Source organism: Salmo trutta, chromosome 19 (assembly GCF_901001165.1).
Source record: "Salmo trutta chromosome 19, fSalTru1.1, whole genome shotgun sequence".
Classification (NCBI taxonomy): Eukaryota; Metazoa; Chordata; class Actinopteri; order Salmoniformes; family Salmonidae; genus Salmo; species Salmo trutta.
The window spans coordinates 25,168,009-25,194,354 of record NC_042975.1 but is presented as its reverse complement, the minus strand read 5'-3'; the positions used below and the strand labels follow the sequence as shown (position 1 = coordinate 25,194,354).

Below are 26,346 nucleotides of genomic sequence, written 5' to 3'. Positions count from 1 at the left end.
CAAAGGCGAAATCCATTAACGCCAAGATAATGGAATTCATTGCCCTTGACAATCAAGCGTTCTCTGTTGTGGGTGATGTTGGCTTTCGCGACTGGTCTAGCACCGGTACACACTAACTTTACCAAGTGCGCTATTGTTCAGATGTTGCCGTACCGGAGTTACACAATAACAGCGTCACTGCTATTAGCTTCATGACATACTATGGAACGCTGCTTGGGTCTTTGCATGTCAAAAAAGATACACATCAAATAACTATTGACAATAACACGACTTGATGCGTTAAATAACACCGTTTTATTATAGAATGTTGTGTGTTCTGAATTTGCACGTGCAAGCCAAGCACCACCACTACTATCAGTAGCACTGTTAAAGCTGTACAAAAAAGTGTGCAAACAAGCAAACACCGGCCACGAACAATGTATTTACAATACAATAAAGCATTATTTGTTTGACCGCAACTTCTGGGTAGCTAGCTAGCTTTAGCTTGGTACCTAGCTAGCACAAATACAACCAGCCTGAAAACAATGACCAGTAGAAACTGCAGTCATTTTCACTATTCTTAGCAATGATTTAGGAATACTTGTGAGTAAATATTAGTTAGGTATCCACTTGTTGTTCACCTATTGAAATTGAACTTCAGTTCATGAAAATAAATAGCTAGCCAGCTACTTAACCCTGTTGCCCAAAGCTAATGTTATAAGCAGCCAGCTAGCTTCATCTCGCTAGTGAAGCTCAACCTGACCGGGTTATGTTGTGAAGCTAGCCACAATAAGGATTAGGCACAATAGTGGAATTTGCGATTTGCCTTCAAAATAAAAGTACCTCTGAAAGTGATGCAGAAGGTTATAATTGGTGGAATCATGCCATATTTAGACTAGATAATGTGAAGCAATGAAATGGGGGTAACAGTGACACCCACAGAACACAACTGTGAAGACTTTACGCAAATATTAGCGTTGTAGAGCTTATCGCGGGGACTGTGACAGTGTGTGAAATCACCTCCCCAGTCAGCCTGTTGTGTGTATTGACATTCATATTTCACTTAACAGCTTTACCTAAAGATTGGGGATCAATGAAATGGGGTATCAGTCTACTCAATACCCAAGATATTTCTTCCCCAAAGTCATCCTCAGAGTTATCAGACTCCAAAACACCCACGCAGTATTGTTTTTCCTCGGGAAAAGGGTTCAATACACATAGGTTGACAATAAATGTGGCTCAATTCACAGTCCCGCAATAAGAGCTACAATGCTAATGTTATCTGGGTGTCACTGAGTAGACTGATACCCCATATCATTGATCCAAAATCCATAGGTAAGGCTGTACAGTGAAATAAGTATGCCCCCAATGCAATTCTAAAGTATAATACATCCAGTGTGATTTCAACAGATTTTTGTCAAATTAACAAATGATTGTCTTTTGTTGATTTTATATAACATTCCAACCTCGTTTAGCATGATCTATTCAATTATGGAATAATTATACTATTTGTATTCATTTGCATGACATACTTTTATTCTGAAGGCTAACTGCAAAGTCCACTATTGCTGCTAATCCTTAATGTGGCTAGCTTCACATAGATGGTTCCGACCACCATTAAATCAAATAACTGTCTTATAAATGAAGGTTATTTTACATTAATGACACCTAGCTATATAGTTAGGTAGCTAACTATAGCTACTGAAACATATGTCATTTTGCTATGTTTTTGGGGAAGAACATTGTTTGCATCCATGACCTAGCTAGCTTTTTTATGACCAGCACTGTAGGTGCTCGAGACAACTTTACCAGCATCATAGCATACATATGAAATACGAGTGATAGTGTAATCAATGTGTAATAACTACGTAAAAAATTAAGTAACGCGTTAAATTATTACGTGACGTTCAGTCATATTCAGGTCCTGATTGGTCAACAAGCTTATTTGACACGTCAGTGTTATTTGACGTGTATTTTTTTGACACGCAAAGACCTAAACGACGTTCCACAGAAATCCTGGTTGAGAATGAAATGACTGAACAAATGAACAACCAAACAGCACAGCAAGTAAGTGAAAGAAATAAGTCTTGATTATGTTTTACTGGTAATGGGAACGTACGTAAATGCCAGCAAAATACCTTTTGGTCAGCGCGGTGTGTGTAACCTTTATTTAACTAGGCAAGTCAGTTATTAAGAACAAATTCTTATTTACAATGATGGCCTACCCTGGCCAAACCCGGACGACACTGAGCCAATTGTGCACTGCCCTATGGGACTCCCAATCACAGCCGGATGTGATAAAGCCTGGATTCGAATCAGGGACTGTAGTGACGCCTCTTGCACTGAGATGCAGTGCCTTAACACACACACATGGACGCAGTGGTCTAACTATTTAACTGCACTAGAATGCCGCTAAAATGCCGATATCGGTTATCGGTATACATTTTTAGTTGGAATCATGGAAATAGGATGATTATTCGAATTATATAGTTAGAATACAGTGTTGTTTCACATGACAACGAATGAAAATGCCAGGGAGGAGTTATTGTGACAGGGTAGGAACCAAAGTGTTCTTTTTTTTCTTATTTTTTTAGGAATCACAGTGTTAATAAGTGTTTCCTTGGGAACCCTATAATCTTTGGCTACATTGAAAGTTCTCTCTTAACTACTTCATGTAGCTAACTTACCGTAAATTCCGGACTATAAGCCGCAACTTTTTTCCCAGGCTTTGAACCCCGCGGCTTAAACAATGACGTGGCTAATATATGGATTTTTCCCGCTTTCAAATTTTTTTCTCCAAAAAAACACATACTGTGACGTACTCAGTTTTTTGGCGGCATGAAGCTTTCATTAGACCAATGAAATTGCCGAACGGGTTAAGGTCAAACAACTTTTTTGTTTACTGTTTAGATTAAATCGAGCACTCTCAAACTTCCCATCATTCTGATTACGTCACCCTCATCATGGCCAAAGACACGGAGAAATGCATATGATGCAGCTTTCAAGTTGAAGGCGATTGATCTGGCTGTTGGAAAAGGAAATAGAGCTGCTGCACGGGAGCTTGGTCTTAATGAGTCGATGATAAGACGTTGGAAACAGCAGCGTGAGGAATTGACTCAGTGCAAAAAGACAACTAAAGCTTACTGCTAATTTTTAATTTTTTGTTACAAGCCGTGTTTCGTTAAAGCCCCTTTATTTTTGTTACAAGCCGTGTTTCGTTAAAGCCCCTTTATTTTTGTTACAAGCCGTGTTTCGTTAAAGCCCCTTTATTTTTGTTACAAGCCGTGTTTCGTTAAAGCCTATTTATTTTTTGTTACAAGCCGTGTTTCGTTAAAGCCCCTTTATTTTTTGTTACAAGCCGTGTTTCGTTAAAGCCCCTTTATTTTTTGTTACAAGCCGTGTTTCGTTAAAGCCTATTTATTTTTGTTACAAGCCGTGTTTCGTTAAAGCCTATTTATTTTTGTTACAAGCCGTGTTTCGTTAAAGCCCCTTTATTTTTGTTACAAACCGTGTTTCGTTAAAGCCCCTTTATTTTTGTTACAAACCGTGTTTCGTTAAAGCCTATTTATTTTTGTTACAAACCGTGTTTCGTTAAAGCCTATTTATTTTTGTTACAAACCGTGTTTCGTTAAAGCCTATTTATTTTTGTTACAAGCCGTGTTTCGTTAAAGCCTGTGTAAAGTTAATTTGTTTCAATGTACCTTATTTACCTTATTTATGTTCAAAATAATATTTTTTTTTAAATTCAGTGGGTGCGGCTTATATTCAGGTGCGCTTAATAGTCCGGAAATTACGGTATTCATGCTTTGAATATTCCTGTTTGATTTATTAAATACTGTTGCACAAACAACATGCTGATTTAGGTCTACACCATCAATGGTTTTATCAGGCTGTATAGCTAATTACGTTTGCTCTGACATGTATAGCTAACTAACTAGCTATTATCATTAGCAGCTAACAAGATTTAGCTCAACTTGCTAAGAAAAGACAAACTAGCTGTTTGCAGATGTGTTTCTTACAAACTAAGTGTAATTATAGAATGCTAGTGGATTTATTAAGAAGTAAAGTGAAAACAACACCATTGTCATCAACATTGTTGCATGTGCGGCATTGACCGTGCAGACTGAACGCAAGTGTCTCCTGGTCGAGGAACAACAAATGCGCTCCTTGAGTGACAGGGGGCGGCTAGGTTTGTGTGGAAAGCAGCATGGAGAGAGGAGAGATGACTCAAGTAGTGAAGTAAACTATAAAAATGGACGTTACACACGGCGTATCACATTTAACAAACTAAACATTCAAATACCGTTATAGAAGGTAAAGTAAAAACCCAAACCGGTCCGTGTATCAATACCGGTATATCGCAAAATACAGTATACCGTCTAGCCCTAGTTTCGGTATGGAGGAATGATCTCAAATCCCTTCCTTTGTGTCCTCCAACCTCATCAAACATTATAGCAGATGACTCAGATCTGTTATCTTGGCAAAGGGAGGGAGCACAAAATACTACATGCTGTGGCGCCAATAATTGTGGCATGTATGTTTTTGAATAAAATAATGATTTATTGATGACGAAAGTTTTTCTTTTAACAATTTTAACTCAATTAAAAGGTTAGATTCATATGATAGTTTGAGTAAAATCAAGTTGATTAATAAGGACATTTTTTCACAGCCTTCTTTGTTCATACAGTATTTACCTAGTGTGCCAATAAATCAGGAGGGCACTGTACAAATAATACGTCTAAAGAATAATGTGTGTGTAGATTGTGTGTTAGTGTGCCTGTGTGTGTTTTTGTCATTTCAGAGTCCCCACCGTTCCATGAGATGTTGTTTAATCAGTATTTTAAAGGTCATTTAGCTGTTTGCTTGAGTAAATGGAGATGGAAGGGAGTTCCATGTGATCATGACTCTGTATAAAACTGTGCCTTGCTGTGAATTCATTTTGGACTTGGGGACTGTGAAGAGACCCCTGGTGCATGTCTTGTGGGGTATGTATGGGTGTCTGAGCTGAATGTTATTTGATTATGCAGACAATCTGTAATTTTCTTCAGTAATATTTCTCATAAAAACTACTGTAGGAGAGAAACAGTTACTCTCATCAACCCTCAACCAGGAGAAAGTGGCATGCATGTTGTTGATGTTAGTTCTGTATGTGCAGTTAAGAGCTAGACGTGCTGTTCTGTTTGGAGCCAGCTGCTGCTTTGATAGGTCTTTCTTTTCTGCACCTAACCATATTACCAGACATATTACAAGACTGGACAAGACCAGAGTCTGAAACTAGTACAGTTGATTTTTATACTTGGCGAATAATGTGATTCTGGTGGTGGTGATACATAGTTAACCTCTCTGGCGCATGTGGGACGAACTCGTCCCACCTACGTAACAGCCACTGAAATCCAGTGGCGCGATTTTTGAATCGTTAGAAATACTATTACTTCAATTTCTCAAACATATGACTATTTTACAGCTATTTAAAGACAAGAATCTCGTTAATCTAACCCCACTGTCCAATTTCAAAAAGGCTTTACAACGAAAGCAAAACATTAGATTATGTCAGCAGAGTGCCCAGCCAGAAATAATCAGACACCCATTTTTCAAGCTAGCATATCATGTCACATAAACCCAAACCACAGCTAAATGCAGCACTAACCTTTTATGATCTTCATCAGATGACACACCTAGGACATTGTGTTATACAATACATGCATGTCTGTTCAATCAAGTTCATATTTATATCAAAAAACAGCTTTTTACATTAGCATGTGACGTTCAGAAAAAGCATAACCCCCGCAAACTTCCGGGGAATTTACTAACAGTTTGCTAAATTACTCACGATAAACGTTCACAAAAAGCATAACAATTATTTTAAGAATTATAGATACATTACTCCTCTATGCACTCGATATGTCCGATTTTAAAATAGCTTTTCGGATGAAGCACATTTTGCAATAATCTAAGTACATAGCCCGGCATCACAGGGCTAGCTATTTAGATACCCACCCAGGTCAGCCTCCACCAAAATCACATTTCCTATAAGAAAAATGTTCTTACCTTGCTTGTTCTTCGTCAGAATACACTGCCAGGACTTCTACTTCAATAACAAATGTTGGTTTGGTCCCAAATAATCCATCGTTATATCCAAACAGCGACGTTTTGTTCGTGAGTTCTAGACACTATCAGAATGCTTCATCACGGTGTCGCGCATGGCGCATTGGCGTGACAAAAATGTCTAAATATTCCATTACCGTACTTCGAAGCATGTCAACCGCTGTTTAAAACCAATTTTTATGCCATTTATCTCGTAGATAAGTGATAATATTCCGACCGGGAATATGCATTGAGCCTAAACAGCCGAATTAAATTTCTCCTCAGGAGCGAATCGTGCACGCGCCTCATTCAAAGGTCCTCTGAGCCGCCACTTGCCAAAGCCGATAATGTTTCAGCCTGAGGCTCCCTCGTCAACCTTCAGTTATTTCCCGGGCTCTGAGAGCCTATCGGAGCCCTGGGAATTGTCACGTTACAGCTAAGATCCTTACTTTTCAATAAACAGATGCAAGACGCACGACTCCTTGTCAGACAGGGTACTTCCTGCATGAAACCTTGTCAGGTTTTTGCCTGCCATAGGAGTTCTGTTATACTCACAGACACCATTCAAACAGTTTTAGAAAATTCAGAGTGTTTTCTATCCAAACCTGAACAATAATATGCATATTCTAGCTTCTGAGTTGGTGTAGGAGGCAGTTAAAAATGGGCACATATTTTTTCCAAAATTCTCAATACTGCCCCCTATCCCCAACAGGTTTTAACACAGTGTCAGAAACGACGGTAATATGGGCTGCTAAAGGCTGAGCATGAATCAATTGCACCACTATGGTTAGCGAGTAGCATGCTAATGATCGTCTATATCCAGGTACAGCCAATTGGCCTTAGAGCTGTCCTGGGGACATCCATCCATCCAAATACTTGACGGTGCTGCTACTCATGTCACCGGCTGTTGACCTGGAGATCACGATCAAATGACTCAGTGATTACGTCAGCCAGGGAGACTGTCAATTACACTGTCATTCATCATCACCACAGGATATGATCAGTGGGGTGAGTCAGAGGAATAGGCCAGTACAGGCATGGATGGACTGAGCAGGGATATGGAATGGATACAGTACATCCTTGGTGCGCTGTAACAATGGTCAGGCCATAAACCAGCAGCATGGGGGGGTACTCTTACAGATAGTACTGGTGTGTGCAAATCTGCCAGGGGAAGGCACTAGGAGGTGGTGTTAATATACACTGGAGGAAAGAGACGGAGAGAGGGGGAGAGAGACGGGAAGGGGGTGCAGTAGAAGGTGTCAATGTGAGGGTGATAAATAAGTGGTGGTGTTCTGAGAACCCCCTCCATGGTATAAACCAGCATCCCGGTGAGAGAGGCAGGCAGGCTAGTGGTAGATCTCCGTGGTAACGGGCAAGCGTAGTCATGCAGTGAATGCCTGGGGAGCATAAATCTGTTCTCGCCCCCAGCCCTGTGGACTAGTGGGCTTACGGAGGAGGAGGAGATGGAATGAACATCACCTGCTCCTCCACACTCCTCCACACACAGGGGAGAGGCAGAGAGAGAAAGAATTGTATCTGAGGAAGCGAACGGAAAAGGGCCAGAGAAAGGTAAGTAGAATCAAGTCAGAGAGCGAGAGCACAAAGACAATACACAGGAATAGACACCTAAGACACTGAGAAAAGAGAGGAAGACATGGAGCAGAAAACCAGAAGGCTCGTACTGCCTGCCTCTCTGCCTTTAAATCCTTGGTGCATTGCCCTGTAGCGAGAGGCCGCGTTGCCCTTCACCCTCGGCTGCCACTTTTAATCTGTCTCTAATTACACACTTTATAGCCTAGCTGCCGCACGCCCTGCGATCAATGCCTCGGCCAGCGGGCTACAAGGGAGTTCTCCCTCCTGGAAAGGGTATAGTTCTGCTCTGGAGACAATTACACCCCAAATCCCAATAACCCTAGGCAGACGAGCAGTGATACAACATTGCAAATCTAATGAATCTAGGAATGCTCGAAGGAAACAACCATCGCTACAACAGACTGCTGGTCCAATAATGCTGAGCAGCTCACTGTTTTCCAATATGGATTTCTTGAGAAATGTCAGACCATTGCTGAAACGAAGCCCATGGCTTCTCGATTCTGTCTGGTAGTTTTGAAAGGATTGGACATGTAACAGTGATATCCAAACATCTAGGCTTGGTCGAATTGATGCCTGTTCTTTCAGATCTACTAGTCACAAAATCCTTATGGGTAGGGTCTGCATTGTGAAGTGATTTTAAATGCTTGGGCTGTTTTAGTCTATCATACATTCAGTTTCAGCCTAAAAACTAGCTGGTACAGTAGCCTATAGTTTTTACCTGCTCTGGTCATCATCTTCCTCTGAGTCAGAGCATAGTTTGTCCGGGTCGGGAAGCGTGCTGGGGTCAAACTCCTCTCCATCGGCACCGTCCAGGTACGCTACCACCTCCTCTTCATCTTCTTCACCGGACTTCTGCTTCTGGGACAAACAGGACAAAATACAGTTACTTCAAATACCTCAGGTGTTGGATTCAATAAGCAAATCAACCAATTGTGCTAAGACTATATGAAACCTGATGAATGTTGCGCCAGATGTCTTGAAAAAGGTCTTACTGACCGAATAATTTACACATCATGGTGAGTGGGAAAATCACAAGTCGCGTGCGATGTCAACAGCTTCACTTGGCATTGGCAATGCAATCAATGAATACATGAATTAACATGGCAAGGAGGAGAAACAAATTCCCCATACAGAGTAATGTATGGGTACCGATGTCAGTGTACCCAATTACTGGAAGCTATCTTTCACAAGGTGAAAGCTTGCCAAACCACACTAAAATCACACCCCTATATGAACTCAGCAATAATACTAAGTCTGAAGCTGGCAAGTAGCAATACTGCAGGGCGGACAGAAATAATAGCATGAAAATGTATTCACAGCGAAAGCCAGAGGGATATAAAGCAGTATAAGATAAGAAAAAAGTCCAACTGCCTGGTGCAGGAGTAGGTTAAAAGAAGATGGAGAAAGATAAACGCAGCTCGATATTGAGGTTTACAGAGACCGGCAGAAAGGTAACCCTAGTAATGTGAGCATCGTAAAGACCGAATCGGGGGCACCAAACAACTCTACTCGTGTGTGTGTCACTAATAACCTGTGGCTCTCCCTCACACAATGTAACCTATATGCATAAAATAAATAACAAAACAAGTGGAAGTTCTATGGAGTTTTACTGTGTGCTCTTTAATGCAAGCAGGGAATGAGAGGGGAGGTATAGAGAGAGAAATAATTGATCTCCTTAAAATGGATGAAACTGCCCAGTGGAACGCACTTGTTAATGAGCTTGGGTTCTCAGACACACAGAGCCCCCATCTTATGAAAGAATCTGGGACAAACACGGCTGTGGTAGATTTCTCTATGGACAGTTATAATGAGAGGGTGCTGTTTGTTCCACATATCTGAGTCCATGTCTCTAATCTCAGTGTTCAACGAGCCTTATTCGCCCCACATGGACAAGTCAGACTTAATGGCTTCCAGAAAACCATGAAGAAAGAGAGGAGAACATTGCTGTTTTTAACAAAGGTCGATGGACTTTCTCAGACCGTCTGATGTGAGAATGAGACCGATCCACAGAATGTTTGAAAATGAAAAAGGTCAAAGGTATCATGACTGTTACTTCAAATCGGGTAAACGGCGTTACTCCAGAGGCTATTGCAGAAAATAGCGGGTCATGAGCACGAAACGTTGCAGATGAAAGAGTTGGGGCTGGAGTGCACTGCTGTAGCTTTCATAGCTTTCCAAACAGAACCTGCAGTATGGATTTTCCTATGTTCTGGTGGCTACACACAATGTACAAAACATTAAGAACACCTGTTCTTTCCATGACAGACTGACCAGGTGAAAGCTATGATCCCTTTTGATATCACTTGTTAAATCCACTTCAAAATCAGTGTAGATGAAGGGGAGGAGACTGGTTAAAGAAGGATTTTTAAGCCTCGAGACAATTTAGACAAGGATTGTGTATATGTGCCAGAGTGTGAATGGGCAAGACATAAGATTTAAGTGCCTTTGAACAGGGTATGGTAGTAGGTGCCAAGCACATGAGGCTGGTAAAAACTCAATATTAGGAAGGTATGCGCAGCTAAGTAAATAGTTCAATGTACTTCGCTGATTTAATCAAGTGATCTTCACATGAAGTAGAACGAAAGGCAGAGTTCTAAGCTTAGTGGATGACATTGAAGCAATAGCCATGCCGCATATGTAGGCTTAGACAGACACATTATGCCATAGTATTTCACTCTTCCTACAGTACTTTAGATTCTATATACTAAAGCTGGGCGATAAGGACCAAAATCCATATTGCGATAACGTGCCTGAATTGATGCGATAACGATAAATAGAAGTTTATGATATTGCGTTTTTATTTTTATCCTTTAAAGTTCTACTACTAGTTTGATGGTTGTAGCCATCAATTGTCTCATTAACAGTCACCCATATTAGCAAACTTATTTCATTTAAAAACGTCACATTTCTCTAGTATAGGCTACTTATCGTTATGAACGATATCAAACTGCCTGCGATAAGTGACTGGTGTCGATCATTTTCGTTTTAGCTTCCTTGCTCTACTATCTACTCCTATCGACTCCTATACCCATTTTCTACCCAGAGACGACAAAATGGGATAGGTAATGGAAGAGGCGGGTACTTTATTGTAGTAATTCTTGAATCTAGGGAGGAAATCTAATCTTTGCTTTATCTAATATTAGAATACGTTAGAATTAGCTACTGTTTCCCGCCACAAGTCTTGCTGTGCAGGGAGACAGATTCAATGCCTGTATGTGCTGTAAACCAATCCTGTCTGGAAACCTGGCTTCGTGCGATTCATTTGAAATTCTGCTGACAGAGACTTGCGGTAAGAACAGTCCTGTCCATGTGAACAGAATAAAAACAAGAGTTGGCCCTGCCTCATGCTGACGACAGGGAGACTGAAAGAAATCCAACCCCTGACAGAGAGCAGGGAGAACTCAATGAGACTCACACTACCACTGTGTCCCAACACTAGTTCTTGACATCAGGTGAGTACTGTATTTTTTTCCTAACCTGATCATAATATACAGATTAACAGCAAACATGCATAATTTCATTCACTTTGCTCAATAGATAAGTCATTACAAAAAAACATAGCTGACAGTATCATAAACTAAATCTACTGATGAACTGGCAGCATAACGCCACACCACCAAGCAGGCCTGTGCGTGGTTTCATATCATTATCTTCAGTATAGTCTCAGATGTTCAATACAGCCACAGTGCAATCTCAGCCCCCGCTAGGGAGACTTCAGGACTCATCATAACAAGAATACCTTATTTAGCTGAGCGAGGAGCCAGTAGTTCCTTAGAAACTGAAAACCATTTTAGGCATATTACAGATACTGTGTGGAAAATAACTGACAATATGTTCAATGAAATACTCAGAGCACCTTTAGTTGGAAATGTGTTAACATTCGACAGTATATGGCATGCCATGCATATGGATGGAAACAGGATATATAATATTATAGAGTGCATTTGGAAAGTATTCAGACCTCTTGATATTTTCCACATTTTGATTAAATTGTTTTCCCCCCTCATCAATCTACACACAATACCCCATAATGACAAAGCAAAAACAGTTTAATAAATTTGCAAAAATGTCTAAACACTGAAATATCACATTTCCATAAGTATTCAGACCCTTTACTCAGTACTTTGTTGAAGCACCTTTGGCAGCAATTACAGCCTCGAGTCGTCTTGGGTATGACGCTACAAGCTTGGCACACCTGTATTTGGGGAGTTTCACCCATTCTTCTCTGCAGATCCTTTCAAGCTCTGTCAGGTTGGATGGGGAGCGTTGCTGCAACAGCTACTTTCAGATCTCTCCAGAGATGCTCGATTGGGTTCAAGTCCGGGCTCTGGCTGGGCCACTCAAGGACATTCAAAGACTTGTCCCGAAGCCACTCCTGCATTGTCTTGGGTGTGTGCTTAGGGTCATTGTCCTGTTGGAAGGTGAACCTTCGCCCCAGTCTGAGGTCCTGAACGCTCTGGAGCAGGTTTTCATCAAGGATCTCTCTGTACTTGCTCCATTCATCTTTCGCTCAATCCTGACTAGTCTCCCAGTCCCTGCAAAATATCCCCACAGCATGATGCTGCCACCACCATGCTTCACCGCAGGGATGTTGCCAGCTTTCCTCCAGATGTGACACTTGGCATTCAGGCCAAAGAGATCAATCTCGGTTTCATCAGACCAGAGAATCTTGTTTCTCATGGTCTGAGAGTTCTTTACGTGCCTTTTGGCAAACTCCAAGCGGGCTGTCATGTGCCTTTCACTGAGGAGTGGCTTCCGTTTGGCCACTCTACCATAAAGGCCTGATTGGTGGAGTGCTGCAGAGATGGGAGAACCTTCCAGAAGGACAACCATCTCCACAGAGGAACTGGAGCTCTGTCAGCGTGACCATTGGGTTCTTGGTCACCTCCCTGACCAAGGCCCTTTTCCCACGATTGCTCAGTTTGGCCAGGCGGAAAGCTCTAGGAAGAGTCTCGGTGGTTCCAAACTTCTTCCATTTAAGAATGAAGGAGGCAACCGTGTTCTTGGGGACCTTTAATGCTGCAGACATTTTTTGGAACCCTTCCCCAGATCTGTGCCTCGACACAATCCTCTCATGGAGCTCTCTGACAATTCCTTCGACCTCATGGCTTGGTTTTCGCTCTGACATGCACTGTCAACTGTGGGACCTTATATAGACAGGTGTGTGCCTTTCTAAATCATGTCCAATAAATAGAATTTAACATAGGTGGACTCCAATCCAGGATGATCAATGGAAACAGGATGCACCTGAGCTCAGTTTTGAGCCTCAAAGCAAAGGGTCAAAGCAAAGGGTTTTCAACCACTTCACACATGTATTGTTAACAAACTATTGTTTTGGCAAGCCAGTTAGGACATCTACTTTGTGCATGACAAAAGTAATTTTTCCAACAATTGTTTACAGACAGATTATTTCACTTATAATTCACTGTATGACAATTCCAGTGGGTCAGAAGTGTACATACACTAAGTTGACTGTGCCTTTAAACAGCTTGGAAAATTCCAGAAAATGATCTCATGGCTTTAGAAGCTTCTCATAGGTTAATTGACATCATTTGAGTTAATTGGAGGTGTACCTGTGGATGAATTTCAATGCCTACCTTCAAACTCAGTGCCTCTTTGCTTGACATGATGGGAAAATTAAAAGAAATCAGCCAAGATCTCAGAAAAAAGATTGTAGACCTCCACAAGTCTGGTTCATCCTTGGGAGCAATTTCCAAATGCCTGAAGGTACTACGTTCATCTGTACAAACAATAGTACGCAAGTATAAACACCATGGGACCACGCAGCCGTCATACCGCTCAGGAAGGAGACGCGTTCTGTCTCCTAGAGATGAATGTACTTTGGTGCGAAAAGTTCAAATCAATCGCAGAACAACAGCAAAGGACTTTGTGAAGATGCTGGAGGAAACAGGTACAAAAGTATCTATATCCACAGTAAAACGAGTCCTATATTGACATAACCTGAAAGGCCGCTCAGCAAGGAAGAAGCCACTGCTCCAAACCTGCCATAAAAAAAGCCAGACTACGGTTTGCAACTGCACATGGGCACAAAGATTGTACTTTTTGGAGAAATGTCCTCTGGTCTGATGAAACAAAAATAGAACTGGCCATAATGACCATTGTTATGTTTGGAGGAAAAAGGGGGACGCTTGCAAGCCAAAGAACACCATCCCAACCGTGAAGCACGGTGGTGGCAGCATCATGTTGTGGGGGTGCTTTGCTGCAGGGGCTGGTGTACTTCACAAAATAGATGGCATCATGAGGAAGGGAAATTATGTGGATATATTGAAGCAACATCTCAAGACATCAGTCAGGAAGTTAAAGCTTGGTCGCAAAAAGTGTGTGCGAGCAAGGAGGCCTACAAACCTGACTCAGTTACACCAGCTCTGTCAGAAGGAATGGGACAAAATTCACCCAACTTATTGTGGAAAGCTTGTGGAAGGCTACCCAAAACATTTGACCCAAGTTAAACAATTTAAAAGGCAATTCTACCAAATACTAATTGAGTGTATGTAAACTTCTGACCCACTACGAATGTGATGAAAGAAATAAAAGCTGAAATAAATAAGTTTTACTAGGATTAAATGTCAGGAATTGTGAAAAACTGAGTTTAAATGTATTTGGCTAAGGTGTATGTAAACTTCCGACTTCAACTGTATGTAAATAAGGTATCTATTTTTTATATATTTGCAAACATTTCTAAAAACCTGTTTTCGCTTTGTCATTATGTGGTATTGTGTATAGATTGATGAGAAAAAAAATTATTTCATCTATTTTAGATTAAGGCTGCAACGTAACAAAATGTGGAAAAAGTGAAGGGGTCTGAATACTCTCCAAATGCACTGTACCTCTCCAAATGCACTGTAGGCTCCATTACGTTAACTCCGTTCCGACTGACATTTTGCACTTTAGTTATCGGTCTTAGATGGCTTGCATTGAGCGGTAGCCCCGGTTCTCAAGGACACAGGAGTATATATCTTCCGCCTGTGTGATGTAGGATGTGAAATCAGACACCACTTGAATATGGGATGTCCCTCCTACCATTTAATCCGCTCTTCCGACCGTCCAACTCCTGGCTGAACCCTACGTCACCCCCTGACAAAGCGCATGCCTGCAATCCTGACATCGTAGCACAGCAGGAGAGTGGTTTTGTCAATCTAGCACATTTAGACAACACTACAATATAATCTAAAATAATTCTGAGATTTGAAACAAAAAAAACACTATCAGACTGACAATATTAATATGAGATGAAAGGAGAGTTCCTAACGAGTTCAGGAAGCGAAGCTAGAGCTCTGTTTGATGTTCACAGTGGTGGTGGCAGATGTTTGATCGAGAGAGACCATTAGAAAATATGCACATTTTTTCCAACACTAAACCCACAAATACGTATTTTACAGTAATAAAGGTGAAATCATAGTCATTTTATTATACAATATTTAGAAATCAGTCATTTCAAGCCTTATACAGTTTTGTTGAATAGGAAATACATAATATTACTAGCTATTGTTTATGAACCTCATGATAAATAATTACTTTAGGAAATTACGTAGATTACATTTAACTGGTTAAGGTCAAAGTAAAAAGCTGACATTCAACATCAAGCAATGCTTATTTCCCAAGTGTTTGAGTGAAAGTGTGTGCACTCAGCCTTCTTGTACAAGCCTTTACTGTGTCTGCTGCTTTAACACACACACACACATCTTCAGAGGCACCCCCTGGGATGTCACGATCGTTGAAGATGTCTGACAGTGTACGCACGCACACGCAGAATCCATACCTGGTGCCAGTTTAGAATGTCTCCAGCAAGAGCTATTGCCTATAAATATTTAAATAAATGCTGCAATCACTTAACATTAAGGAGACCATCAAATGTATGTGACGCCATCAAATGTATGTGACGTCTTCCCCATGCCCTATATTAACTTGTCTATTCCTTTTGTGATTATTCTGAAGGCCATTGAAGGCCGAAACGTCAATCTATTAAACTCGTCTAATAAAACGATGCATTTTTAATAGTGAGCGAGCATTGCACCTCTTCCTGTCCAATGATGTCTACACATTTTTAGTTTCCACCTCTACTCACGTTGGTTGAGCACCTTCTACTTCTTTCCAGCAAGCTAGTCAACCAGCTAACGTTAGCTATTTAGCCAACTAGTTATTAGCCTAGCCAACCACCACGGTTATGGTCACTAAGTTAGAGCCCAACTACTGGAGACCAGCTAGAACACAAATAACAAAACTAGGACTGTCCCTGATCCCAAAAAATATTGGTTGACCGAACGTTGTCTGTTCTTTCAACCAATCGATTGCTCAAATTTTTTTTTACATGCATTTTTCCATATATATACACACACACTACGTGTTTTAGTAAAATCAACTATATGCATTGAGCTTGTCTGATGCTTATGTTTTGATGCCTCAAGAGGGTGCCAGAGATCTAGATAGCCGGAAGAAAAAAAACCTGACCCAACTATTCTCCTTCCGCTCCTGCTGGTTTTCGCAAATTCTGCTAAAAGGCTACAGGAGGAGTCGGCAACCTTTCTCAGGTGGAATGCCAATTTATCTTACCATTTCTACTGATCTGTGTGCCAGTAATGGTTTTTATATGCAAATTTTCCTAAAACAGTTTCATTTAATTTAGAATGTATCTCAAAATCATTGTCACGTGGTTAATCAAAATTCTATCCAAATCTAAATGGAAATGATAAACCTAAAAAGTAACTTGAGCTGAGTACCGGCACCTCAAATTTGATACTGCTTGAGCTCCTGTTCCTCTAATAGAATATTAGCTCAAAAGTATTGTGGAGCTCCTGCACCTAAATATTAACAGTACCAGCACCCAAAATGAGTACCGGAACCTATTTTAGTCCAAGTCAAGCACTGATAAGAAGCCTATTTTATGACGTGTCCACTGGATCACAGCCTGACATTTTTCCTTTTCAGGCTGAGTGGTTATCCAAAGGGAGAGAGCTGGAAAGATTTTTCAAATAAATTGAGGAACTATTATAATTCTCAATGGATGTAAAAACAGACTTCGTTTGCGGTGAATAAAACATTACTTTGAGAAGCTCCACAAGTCATTAGTGTTGGTGCGTTAAACCAATCAGAACTACTATCAGATCCCCAAATGGGCAGATTTATATGCCTACATTCGTGCGCAGGCCAGGCAGCCTATAGACTTACTTCTATGCATGCGCGTCCTTACTCAACATTGACAGGAGCTCTCCAAACAAAAGACAGTGACTAAATTGACAGAAATCGTAAATGGAATTAAATAAACCAAAACTTGTTTCTCACAAATGTAGCATAGGTTGTGCACTCCGCAAACGTGTCCACTCCAACAATGAGAACAGGAAGACTGGAGTATTAATATTGAATTCATTAAAATAAATTACCATAAATTACCATAATACCGTAATAGGAATTAGCGATAAATGTACTACTGGTGATATATGTAATGTGGAATTGATATACACTAACAATCAATTCACACAATTAATTTATGAAACAATGAATGTACACAAATCCTCAGGAGAGTGTGCATTCTGAAGAGAGCATTGCGTTGTGCATCTAGGCGCATGGTCAATCTGACATCTGCATTGGCCATGCAGCATTTAAGGTGATATGGCCTCAGCAGAAGTCAGGGCATTAATACTTCTTGTGCTTTGCAGAGCAGTGCAGTGCTGTTGTCAAGGAAGTGAGTTTGTGTTTAACCTGTTGGGGCTAAGGAGCAGTATTTGCACGGCCGGATAACAAACGTACCCGATTTAAACTGGCTACTACTCTTGCCCAGAAACGAGAATATCCATATAATTAGTAGATTTGGATAGAAAACACTAAGTTTGCGGTGGGTATGCTAGTTCTGAACATCACATGCTAATGTAAAAAGCTGTTTTTTTATATAAATATTAACTTGATTGAACAAAACATGCATGTATTGTATAACATAATGTGCTAGGTGTGTCATCTGATGAAGATCATCAAAGGTTAGTGCTGCATTTAGCTGTGGTTTTGGTTTTTGTGACATATATGCTTGCTTTGAAAATGGCTGTGTGATTATTTCTGGCTGGGTACTCTCCTGACATAATGTAATGTTTTTCTTTCGCTGTAAAGCCTTTTTGAAATCGGACAATGTGGTTAGATTAACGAGAGTCTTGTCTTTAAAATGGTGTAAAATAGTCATATGTTTGAGAAATTGAAGTTATAGCATTTTTAAGGTATTTGTATTTCGCGCCAAGCGATTCTACTGGCTGTCCCACCTTGCCCAGGGAGGTTAAACAGGATGAACCGCCCCCACCGAACCGTCAAACAATCATGTCAATGAGGAGCTATACAGAGCACTCAGCATTGTTACAAAATTTGGAGCCGTGGACCACATTTTCTAATCAAGCATAAATTGGCTTTTAGTTCAGGCCTCCGCAATGGATTAGTTCACTGAGATGGGCACAAATATATACAGGTGAAGTCGGAAGTTTACATACACTTTAGCCAAATACATTTAAACTCAGTTTTTCACAATTCCTGACATTTAATCCTTGTAAAAATTCCCTGTCTTAGGTCAGTTAGGATCACCACTTTATTTTAAGAATGTGAAATGTCAGAATAATAGTAGAGAGAATTATTTATTTCAGCTTTTATTTCTTTTATCACATTCCCAGTGGGTCAGAAGTTTACATACACTCAATTAGTATTTGGTAGCATTGCCTTTAAATTGTTTAACCACAAGCTTCCCACAATAAGTTGGGTGAATTTTGTCCCATTCCTTCTGACAGAGCTGGTGTAACTGAGTCAGGTTTGTAGGCCTCCTTGCTCGTACACACTTTTTCAGTTCTGCCCACACATTTTCTATAGGATTGAGGTCAGGGCTTTGTGATGGCCACTCCAATACCTTGACTTTGTTGTCCTTAAGCCATTTTGCCACAACTTTGGAAGTATGCTTGGGGTCATTGTACATTTGGAAGAGCCATTTGCTTCCAAGCTTTAAGTTCCTGACTGATGTCTTGAGATGTTGCTTCAATATATCCACATCATTTTCCTACCTCATGATGCCATCTATTTTGTGAAGTGCACTATTCCCTCCTGCAGCAAAGCACCCCCATAACATGATGCTGCCACCCCCTTGCTTCACGGTTGGGATGGTGTTCTTCGGCTTGCAAGCCACCCCCATTTTTCTTCCAAACATAACGATGGTCATTATGGCCAAACAGTTCTATTTTTGTTTCATCAGACCAGAGGACATTACTCCAACAAGTACGATCTTTGTCCCTATGTGCAGTTGCAAACCTTAGTCTGGCTTTTTCATGGCTGTTTTGGAGCAGTGGCTTCTTCCTTGCTGAGCGGCCTTTCAGGTTATGTCGATATAGGACTCGTTTTACTGTGGATATTGTCAGAATGCTCAAGGAAGCAGGAGGGTTGAAGTCAGGCGCAGGAGACACAAGTCCGTGAACACTCGTTTTTAATAAACAATCCACACTTGCCAAAAACAGGTAGGGCAGGGCAAGGTAAAACAAACACCCATAAACAGCCCAAACACAGCGTAGGGACGCAGCCCAAAACACACTGCCACAAAACCCACAGGCAGAAGGGAAAAAACACCTGTTCCCCAGACGTACAACCTGACGAAAATAATCACGCACAAACACAGACATACCTTGCTAGACTAAATAACCCCCCTACTAATAACTAAACCAAAACAGGTGCGTGCCTAACTAGACCTAACCAACAGAAAGTGAAACAAAAAGGATCGATGGCAGCTAGTAGGCCGGCGACGACGACCGCCGAGCGCCGCCCGGTCGAGGAGGGGCGCCACCATCCGTCGGTGTCGTGACAGATATAGATACTTTTATACCTGTTTCCTCCAGCATCTTCACAAGGTCCTTTGCTGTTGTTCTGCGATTGATTTGCACTTTTTGCACCAACGTACGTTCATCTCTAGGAGACAGAACGCGTCTCCTTCCTGAGCGGTATGGCGGCTGCATGGTCCCATGGTGTTAATACTTGCTTACTATTGTTTGTACAGATGAACGTGGTACCTTCAGGCGTTTGGAAATTGCTCCCAAGGATGAACCAGACTTGTGGTCTCCAATTATTTTTTCTGAGGTCTTGGCTGATTTATTTTGATTTACCCATGATGTCAAGCAAAGAGGCACTGAGTTTGAAGGTAGGCCTTGAAATACATCCACAGGTACACCTCCAATTGACTCAAATGATGTCAATTAGCCTATCAGAAGCTTCTGAAGCCATGATATCATTTTCTGGAATTTTCCAAGCTGTTTAAAGGCACAGTCAACTTAGTGTATGTAAACTTCTGACCCACTGGAATTGTGATACAGTGAAATAATCTGTCTGTAAACAATTGTTGGAAAAATTACTTGTGTCATGCACAAAGTAGATGTCCTAACTGACTTGCCAAAATTATCATTTGTTAACAAGAAATTTGTGGAGTGGTTGAAAAACGAGTTTTAATGACTCCAACCTAAGTCTATGTAAACTTCAGACTTCAACTGTATCTATCTATATACACATCTATCCAAATATACACACACACTAACAGTCAAAAGTTTGGACACCTACTCATTCAAGGGATTTTCTTTATTTTTACTATTTTAGTGAAGACATGAAATAACACATATGGAATCATGTAGTAACCAAAAAAATAGTTCAATCAAAATATATTTCATATTTGAGATTCTTCAAAGTAGCCACCCTTTGCCTGATGACAGCTTTGCAAACTCTTGGCATTCTCTCAACCAGCTTCATGAGGTAGAATGTATTTCAATTAACAGGTGTGACTTGTTAAATGTGAATTTGTGGAATTTCTTTCCTTCTTAATGCGTTTGAGCCAATCAGTTGTGTTGTGACAAGGTGGGGTGGTTTACACAAGAAAGCCCTATTTGGTATAAGACCAAGTCCATATTATGGCAAGAACAGATCAAATAAGCAAATAGAAGCGACAGTCCATCATTACTTTAAGACATGAAGGTCAGTCAATACGGAACATTTTAAGAACTTTGAATGTTCCTTTAAGTGCAGTCACAAAAACCATCAAGCACTATGCTGAAACTGGCTCTCATGAGTACTGCCACAGGAAAAGAAGACCCAGAGTTCTCTCTACTGCAGAGGATAAGTTCAGAGTTACCAACTCAGAAATTGAAGCCCAAATAAATGCTTCAGAGTACAAGTAACAGACACATCTCAACATCAACTGTTCAGAGGAGACTGCGTGAAATCAGCCCTTGGTCGATTTGCTGCAAAGAAACCACTACTAAAAGGTAACCAACAAGAAGAAGAGACTTGCTTGGGCCAAGAAACACACGCAATGGACATTAGACTGGTGGAAATCTGTTCTTTGGTCTGATGAGTCCAAATTTGAAATTTTAGGTTCCAACGGCAGTGTCTTTGTGAGACGTAGAGTAGATCAACGGATGATAACCGCATGTGTGGTTCCCACCGTGATGCATGGAGGTGGTGTGATGGTGTGGGGGTGCTTTGCTGGTAACACGGTCAGTGATTTCTTTAGAATTCAAGGCACACTTATCTAGCATGGCTACCACAGCATTCTGCAGCAACACACCATCTCATCTGGTTTGCGCTTAGTGGGACTATAATTTGTTTTAAAGGACAATGACCCAACACACCTCCAAGCTGTGTAAGTGCTATTTGACCAAGAAGGAGAGTGATGGAGTGCTGCATCAGATGACCTGGCCTCCACAATCACCCAACCTCAACCCAAATTAGATGGTTTGGGATGAGTTGGACAGCAGAGTGAAGGAAAAGCAGCCAACAGGTGCTCAGCATATGTGGGAACTTCTTCAAGACTGTTGGAAAAGCATTCCAGGTGAAGCTGGTTGAGAGAACGCCAAGAGTGTGCAAAGCTGTCATCAAGGCAAAGGGTGGCTACTCTGAAGAATCTAAAATATATTTTGATTTGTCTAACACGTTTGTTTCTACATGATTCCATATGTGCTATTTCATAGTGTTGATGTCTTCACTATTATTCTACAATGTAGAAAATAGTAAAAATAAAGAAAAACCCTTGAATGAGTAGGTGTGTCCAAACGTTTGACTGGTAGTGCACACACACACCAATATCTGTTACTGCTCGACTAAAACAATCGTTGGACCAGCAGCTTAACGACCAAACAATTTCACCAGTCGACTAATTGGGGTCAGCCCTAACTAAAATAATACCACAGATCAAAGCAAAGAATGCAGAGACTTGGCCCATCCAATGGTAAAACTTTTAAAAGCGTGCAGGCTGAGTTGGCTAATAAAGTCAGGGGGAGGAGGGCACGTCATCTGCCGATGAAGATTAGGGGAAATCCCGAATAGACAGATTCCAGATGTCCGTCAGCAGTGACGCTAGCACTAAGCCAAGGTGGAAAAAGTTACAAAAATTCCCGTAGTCTTCTTCAAAGAGAACATGCCAAAAAGTTGACAAAACAAAAAGGAGAACAGATGAGGTACTACAAAATTAGAGCAAGCATGTATGATTTTCTCTCGATTTGAGCTCATGGGAAGGCGGCACCAGAGCCTGCTAACCGGGTTCCCACTTGTTAATCCAGCCACAAAGTCCATGAAGAGCATGCTGCATGGCCGCATGTTCCCCATCTGCTTTTTGTTTACATCACACTTCCTGTGATTGGTGGATTCTAGCTCACTACCACTTGGTCTGGAATGTAATTACATGCTAGCATGGCTTGTGGCTAAGGTTAGCAAGCTTGAGCTAACAACCGAGCTAGCGTACCGACTCTGTACCAGAGAGTGGATCCTCCATATGACCTTGAGAAATAGTGCATTGTGGGTAGTTTACAAGATATCTGGAAATAAGTTAATATGTAATAACGCAAAAAATCAACCATGTACTTATAGGTACCCCATATGTGAATTGATTGCCCCCCATCTATCTTCAGAGCTTGTGCTGATAGGTGGCCAAAACTGGGACATGCTTAACACCCAAGCCATCCAAGCTTGATGCCCTCAATCTCACACAAATTATCAATGAACCTACCAGGTACAACCTCAAATCCGTAAACACGGGCACCCTCATAGATATCATCCTAACCAACTTGCCCTCTAAATGTTTTATTTTTTATTTCACCTTTATTTAACCAGGTAGGCAAATTGAGAACAAGTTCTCATTTACAATTGCGACCTGGCCAAGATAAAGCAAAGCAGTTCGACAACATACAACAACACAGAGTTACACATGGAGTAAAACAAATATACAGTCAATAATACAGTAGAAAAATAAGTCTATGTACAATGTGAGCAAATGAGGTGAGATAAGGGAGGTAAAGGCAAAAAAAAGTCCATGGTGGCAAAGTAAATACAATATAGCAAGTAAAACACTGGAATGGTAGATTTGTAGTAGAAGAAAGTGCAAAGTAGAAATAGAGTTAATGGGGAGCAAAGGAGCAAAATAAAATAAATAAAATAAATAAATACAGTAGGGGATGAGGTAGTTGTTTGGGCTATATTATAGATGGGCTATGTACATGTACAGGTGCAGTGATCTGTGAGCTGATCTGACAGCTGGTGCTTAAAGCTAGTGAGGGAGATAAGTGTTTCCAGTTTCAGAGATTTTTGTAGTTCGTTCCAGTCATTGACAGCAGAGAACTGGAAAGAGAGACGGCCAAAGGAGGAATTGGCTTTGGAGGTAACCAGAGAGATATACCTGCTGGAGTGCGTGCTACAGGTGGGTGCTGCTATGGTGACCAGTGAGCGGAGATAAGGGGGGACTTTACCTAGCAGGGTCTTGTAGATGACCTGGAGCCAGTGGGTTTGGCGACGATTATGAAGCGAAGGCCAGCCAACGAGAGCGTACAGGTCGCAGTGGTGGGTAGTATATGGGGCTTTGGTGACAAAATGGATGGCACTGTGATAGCCTGCATCCAGCTTGTTGAGTAGGGTATTGGAGGCTATTTTGTAAATTACATTTACATTTACATTTAAGTCATTTAGCAGACGCTCTTATCCAGAGCGACTTACAAATTGGTGCATTCACCTTATGATATCTAGTGGAACAACCACTTTACAATAGTGCATCTAAATCTTTTAAGGGGGGGGGGGGGGTTAGAAGGATTACTTTATCCTATCCCAGGTATTCCTTAAAGAGGTGGGGTTTCAGGTGTCTCCGGAAGGTGGTGATTGACTCCGCTGTCCTGGCGTCGTGAGGGAGCTTGTTCCACCATTGGGGTGCCAGAGCAGCGAACAGTTTGGACTGGGCTGAGCGGGAACCGTGCTTCCTCAGAGGTAGGGGGGCCAGCAGGCCAGAGGTGGATGAACGCAGTGCCCTTGTTTGGGTGTAGGGCCTGATCAGAGCCTGAAGGTATGGAGGTGCCGTTCCCCTCACAGCTCCGTAGGCAAGCACCATGGTCTTGTAGCGGATGCGAGCTTCAACTGGAAGCCAGTGGAGAGAGCGGAGGAGCGGAGTGACGTGAGAGAACTTGGGAAGGTTGAACACCAGACGGGCTGCGGCGTTCTGGATGAGTTGTAGGGGTTTAATGGCACAGGCAGGGAGCCCAGCCAACAGCGAGTTGAAGTAATCCAGACGGGAGATGACAAGTGCCTGGATTAGGACCTGCGTCGCTTCCTGTGTGAGGCAGGGTCGTACTCTGCGAATGTTGTAGAGCATGAACCTACAGGATCGGGTCACCGCCTTGATGTTAGTGGAGAACGACAGGGTGTTGTCCAGGATCACGCCAAGGTTCTTAGCACTCTGGGAGGAGGACACAAGGGAGTTGTCAACCGTGATGGCGAGATCATGGAACGGGCAGTCCTTCCCCGGGAGGAAGAGCAGCTCCATCTTGCCGAGGTAAATGACATCACCAAAGTCGAGGATCGGTAGGATGGTCAGTTTTACGAGGGTATGTTTGGCAGCATGAGTGAAGGATGCTTTGTTGCGAAATAGGAAGCCAATTCTTGATTTAACTTTGGATTGGAGATGTTTGATGTGAGTCTGGAAGGAGAGTTTGCAGTCTAACCAGACACCTAGGTATTTGTAGTTGTCCACATATTCTAAGTCAGAACTGTCCAGAGTAGTGATGCAGGACAGGCGGGCAGGTGCAGGCAGCGATCGGTTGAAGAGCATGCATTTAGTTTTACTTGTATTTAGGAGCAGTTGGAGGCCACGGAAGGAGAGTTGTATGGCATTGAAGCTCGTCTGGAAGGTTGTTAACACAGTGTCCAAAGAAGGGCCAGAAGTATACAGAATAAATACACCTCTGCTGTTTTCAACCAAGATCTCAGCAATCACTGCCTTATTGCCTGCATCCGTAATGGGTCTGCGCTCAAACGACCACCCTTCATCACTGTCAAACGCTCCCTAAAACACTTCAGCGAGCAGGCCTTTCTAATCGACCTTGGCCCGGGTATCCTGGAAGGATATTGACCTCATCCCGTCAGTAGAGGATGCCTGGTTATTCTTTAAAAAGTGCCTTCCTCACCATCTTAAATAAGCATGCCCCATTCAAAAAATGTTGAACCAGGAACAGATATAGCCCTTGGTTCACTCGAGACCTGACTGCCCTTGATCAGCACAAAAACATCCTGTGGCGTACTGCATTAGCATCGAATAGCCCCCGTGATATGTAACTTTTCAGGGAAGTTAGGAACCAATATACACCAGCAGTTAGGAAAGCTAAGGCTAGCTTTTTCAAACAGAAATTTGCATCCTGTAGCACAAACTCAAAAAGGTACTGGGACACTGTAAAGTCCATAGAGAATAAGAGCACCTCCTCCCAGCTGCCCACTGCACTAAGGCTAGGAAACTTTGTCACCACCGATAAATCCACTATAATTGAGAATTTCAATAAGCATTTTTCTACGGCTGGCGACGCTTTCCACCTGGCTACCCCGGTCAACTGCCCTGCACCCCCACTGCAAGCCTCCCCCATTTCTCCTTCACCCAAATCCACATAGCTGATGTTCTGAAAGACCTGCAAAATATGCACCCCTACAAATCAGCCGGGTTAGACAATCGGACCCTCTCTTTCTAAAATTATCTGCCGAAATTGTTGCACACCCCTATTACTAGCCTGTTCAACCTCTCTTTCATATCGTCTGAGATTCCCAAAGACTGGAAAGCTGCCGCGATCATCCCCCTCATCCCCCAAACTGCTAGAGACCTATATCTATCCTACCCTGCCTTTCTAAGGTCTTCGAAAGCCAAGTCAACAAACAGATTTCCTGACCATTTCGAATCCCACCGTACCTTCTCCGCTATGCAATCTGGTTTCCGAGCTGGTCATGGGTGTACCTCAGCCACGCTCAACGTCCTAAACGATATCATAACCGCCATCAATAAGAGACATTACTGTGCAGCCGTATTAATCGACCTGGCCAAGGCTTTCGACTCTGTCAATCACCACATTCTTATACAGCAGACTCAGCCTTGGTTTCTCAAATGACTGCCTCGCCTGGTTCACCAACTACTTCTCTGATAGAGTTCAGTGTGTCAAATCGGAGGTCCTGTTGTCCAGACCTCTGGCAGTCTCTATGGGGGTGCCACAGGGTTCAATTCTCGGGCCGACTCTCTTCTCTGTATACATCAATGATGTCGCTCTTGCTGCTGGTGATTCTCTGCTCCACCTCTATGCAGATGACACCATTCTGTATACTTCTGGCCCTTCATTGGACACTGTGTTAACTAACCTCCAGACGAGCTTCAATGACATACAACTCTCC

The 26,346-nt window shown here is 41.9% G+C and overlaps 1 protein-coding gene across 1 annotated transcript in view; it reads right to left on the bottom strand.

Annotated features, from left to right (window-relative positions):
- The window catches only part of LOC115154198 (probable ATP-dependent RNA helicase DDX10), a 65,435-nt gene that overhangs the window by 8,819 nt on the left and 30,270 nt on the right, over window positions 1–26,346 (bottom strand). Inside the window, exon 4 of the mRNA XM_029700194.1 lies at window positions 8,375–8,514. Coding sequence (XP_029556054.1) covers window positions 8,375–8,514 — 140 coding nt within the window. The remainder of the gene's footprint in view (window positions 1–8,374; window positions 8,515–26,346) is intronic.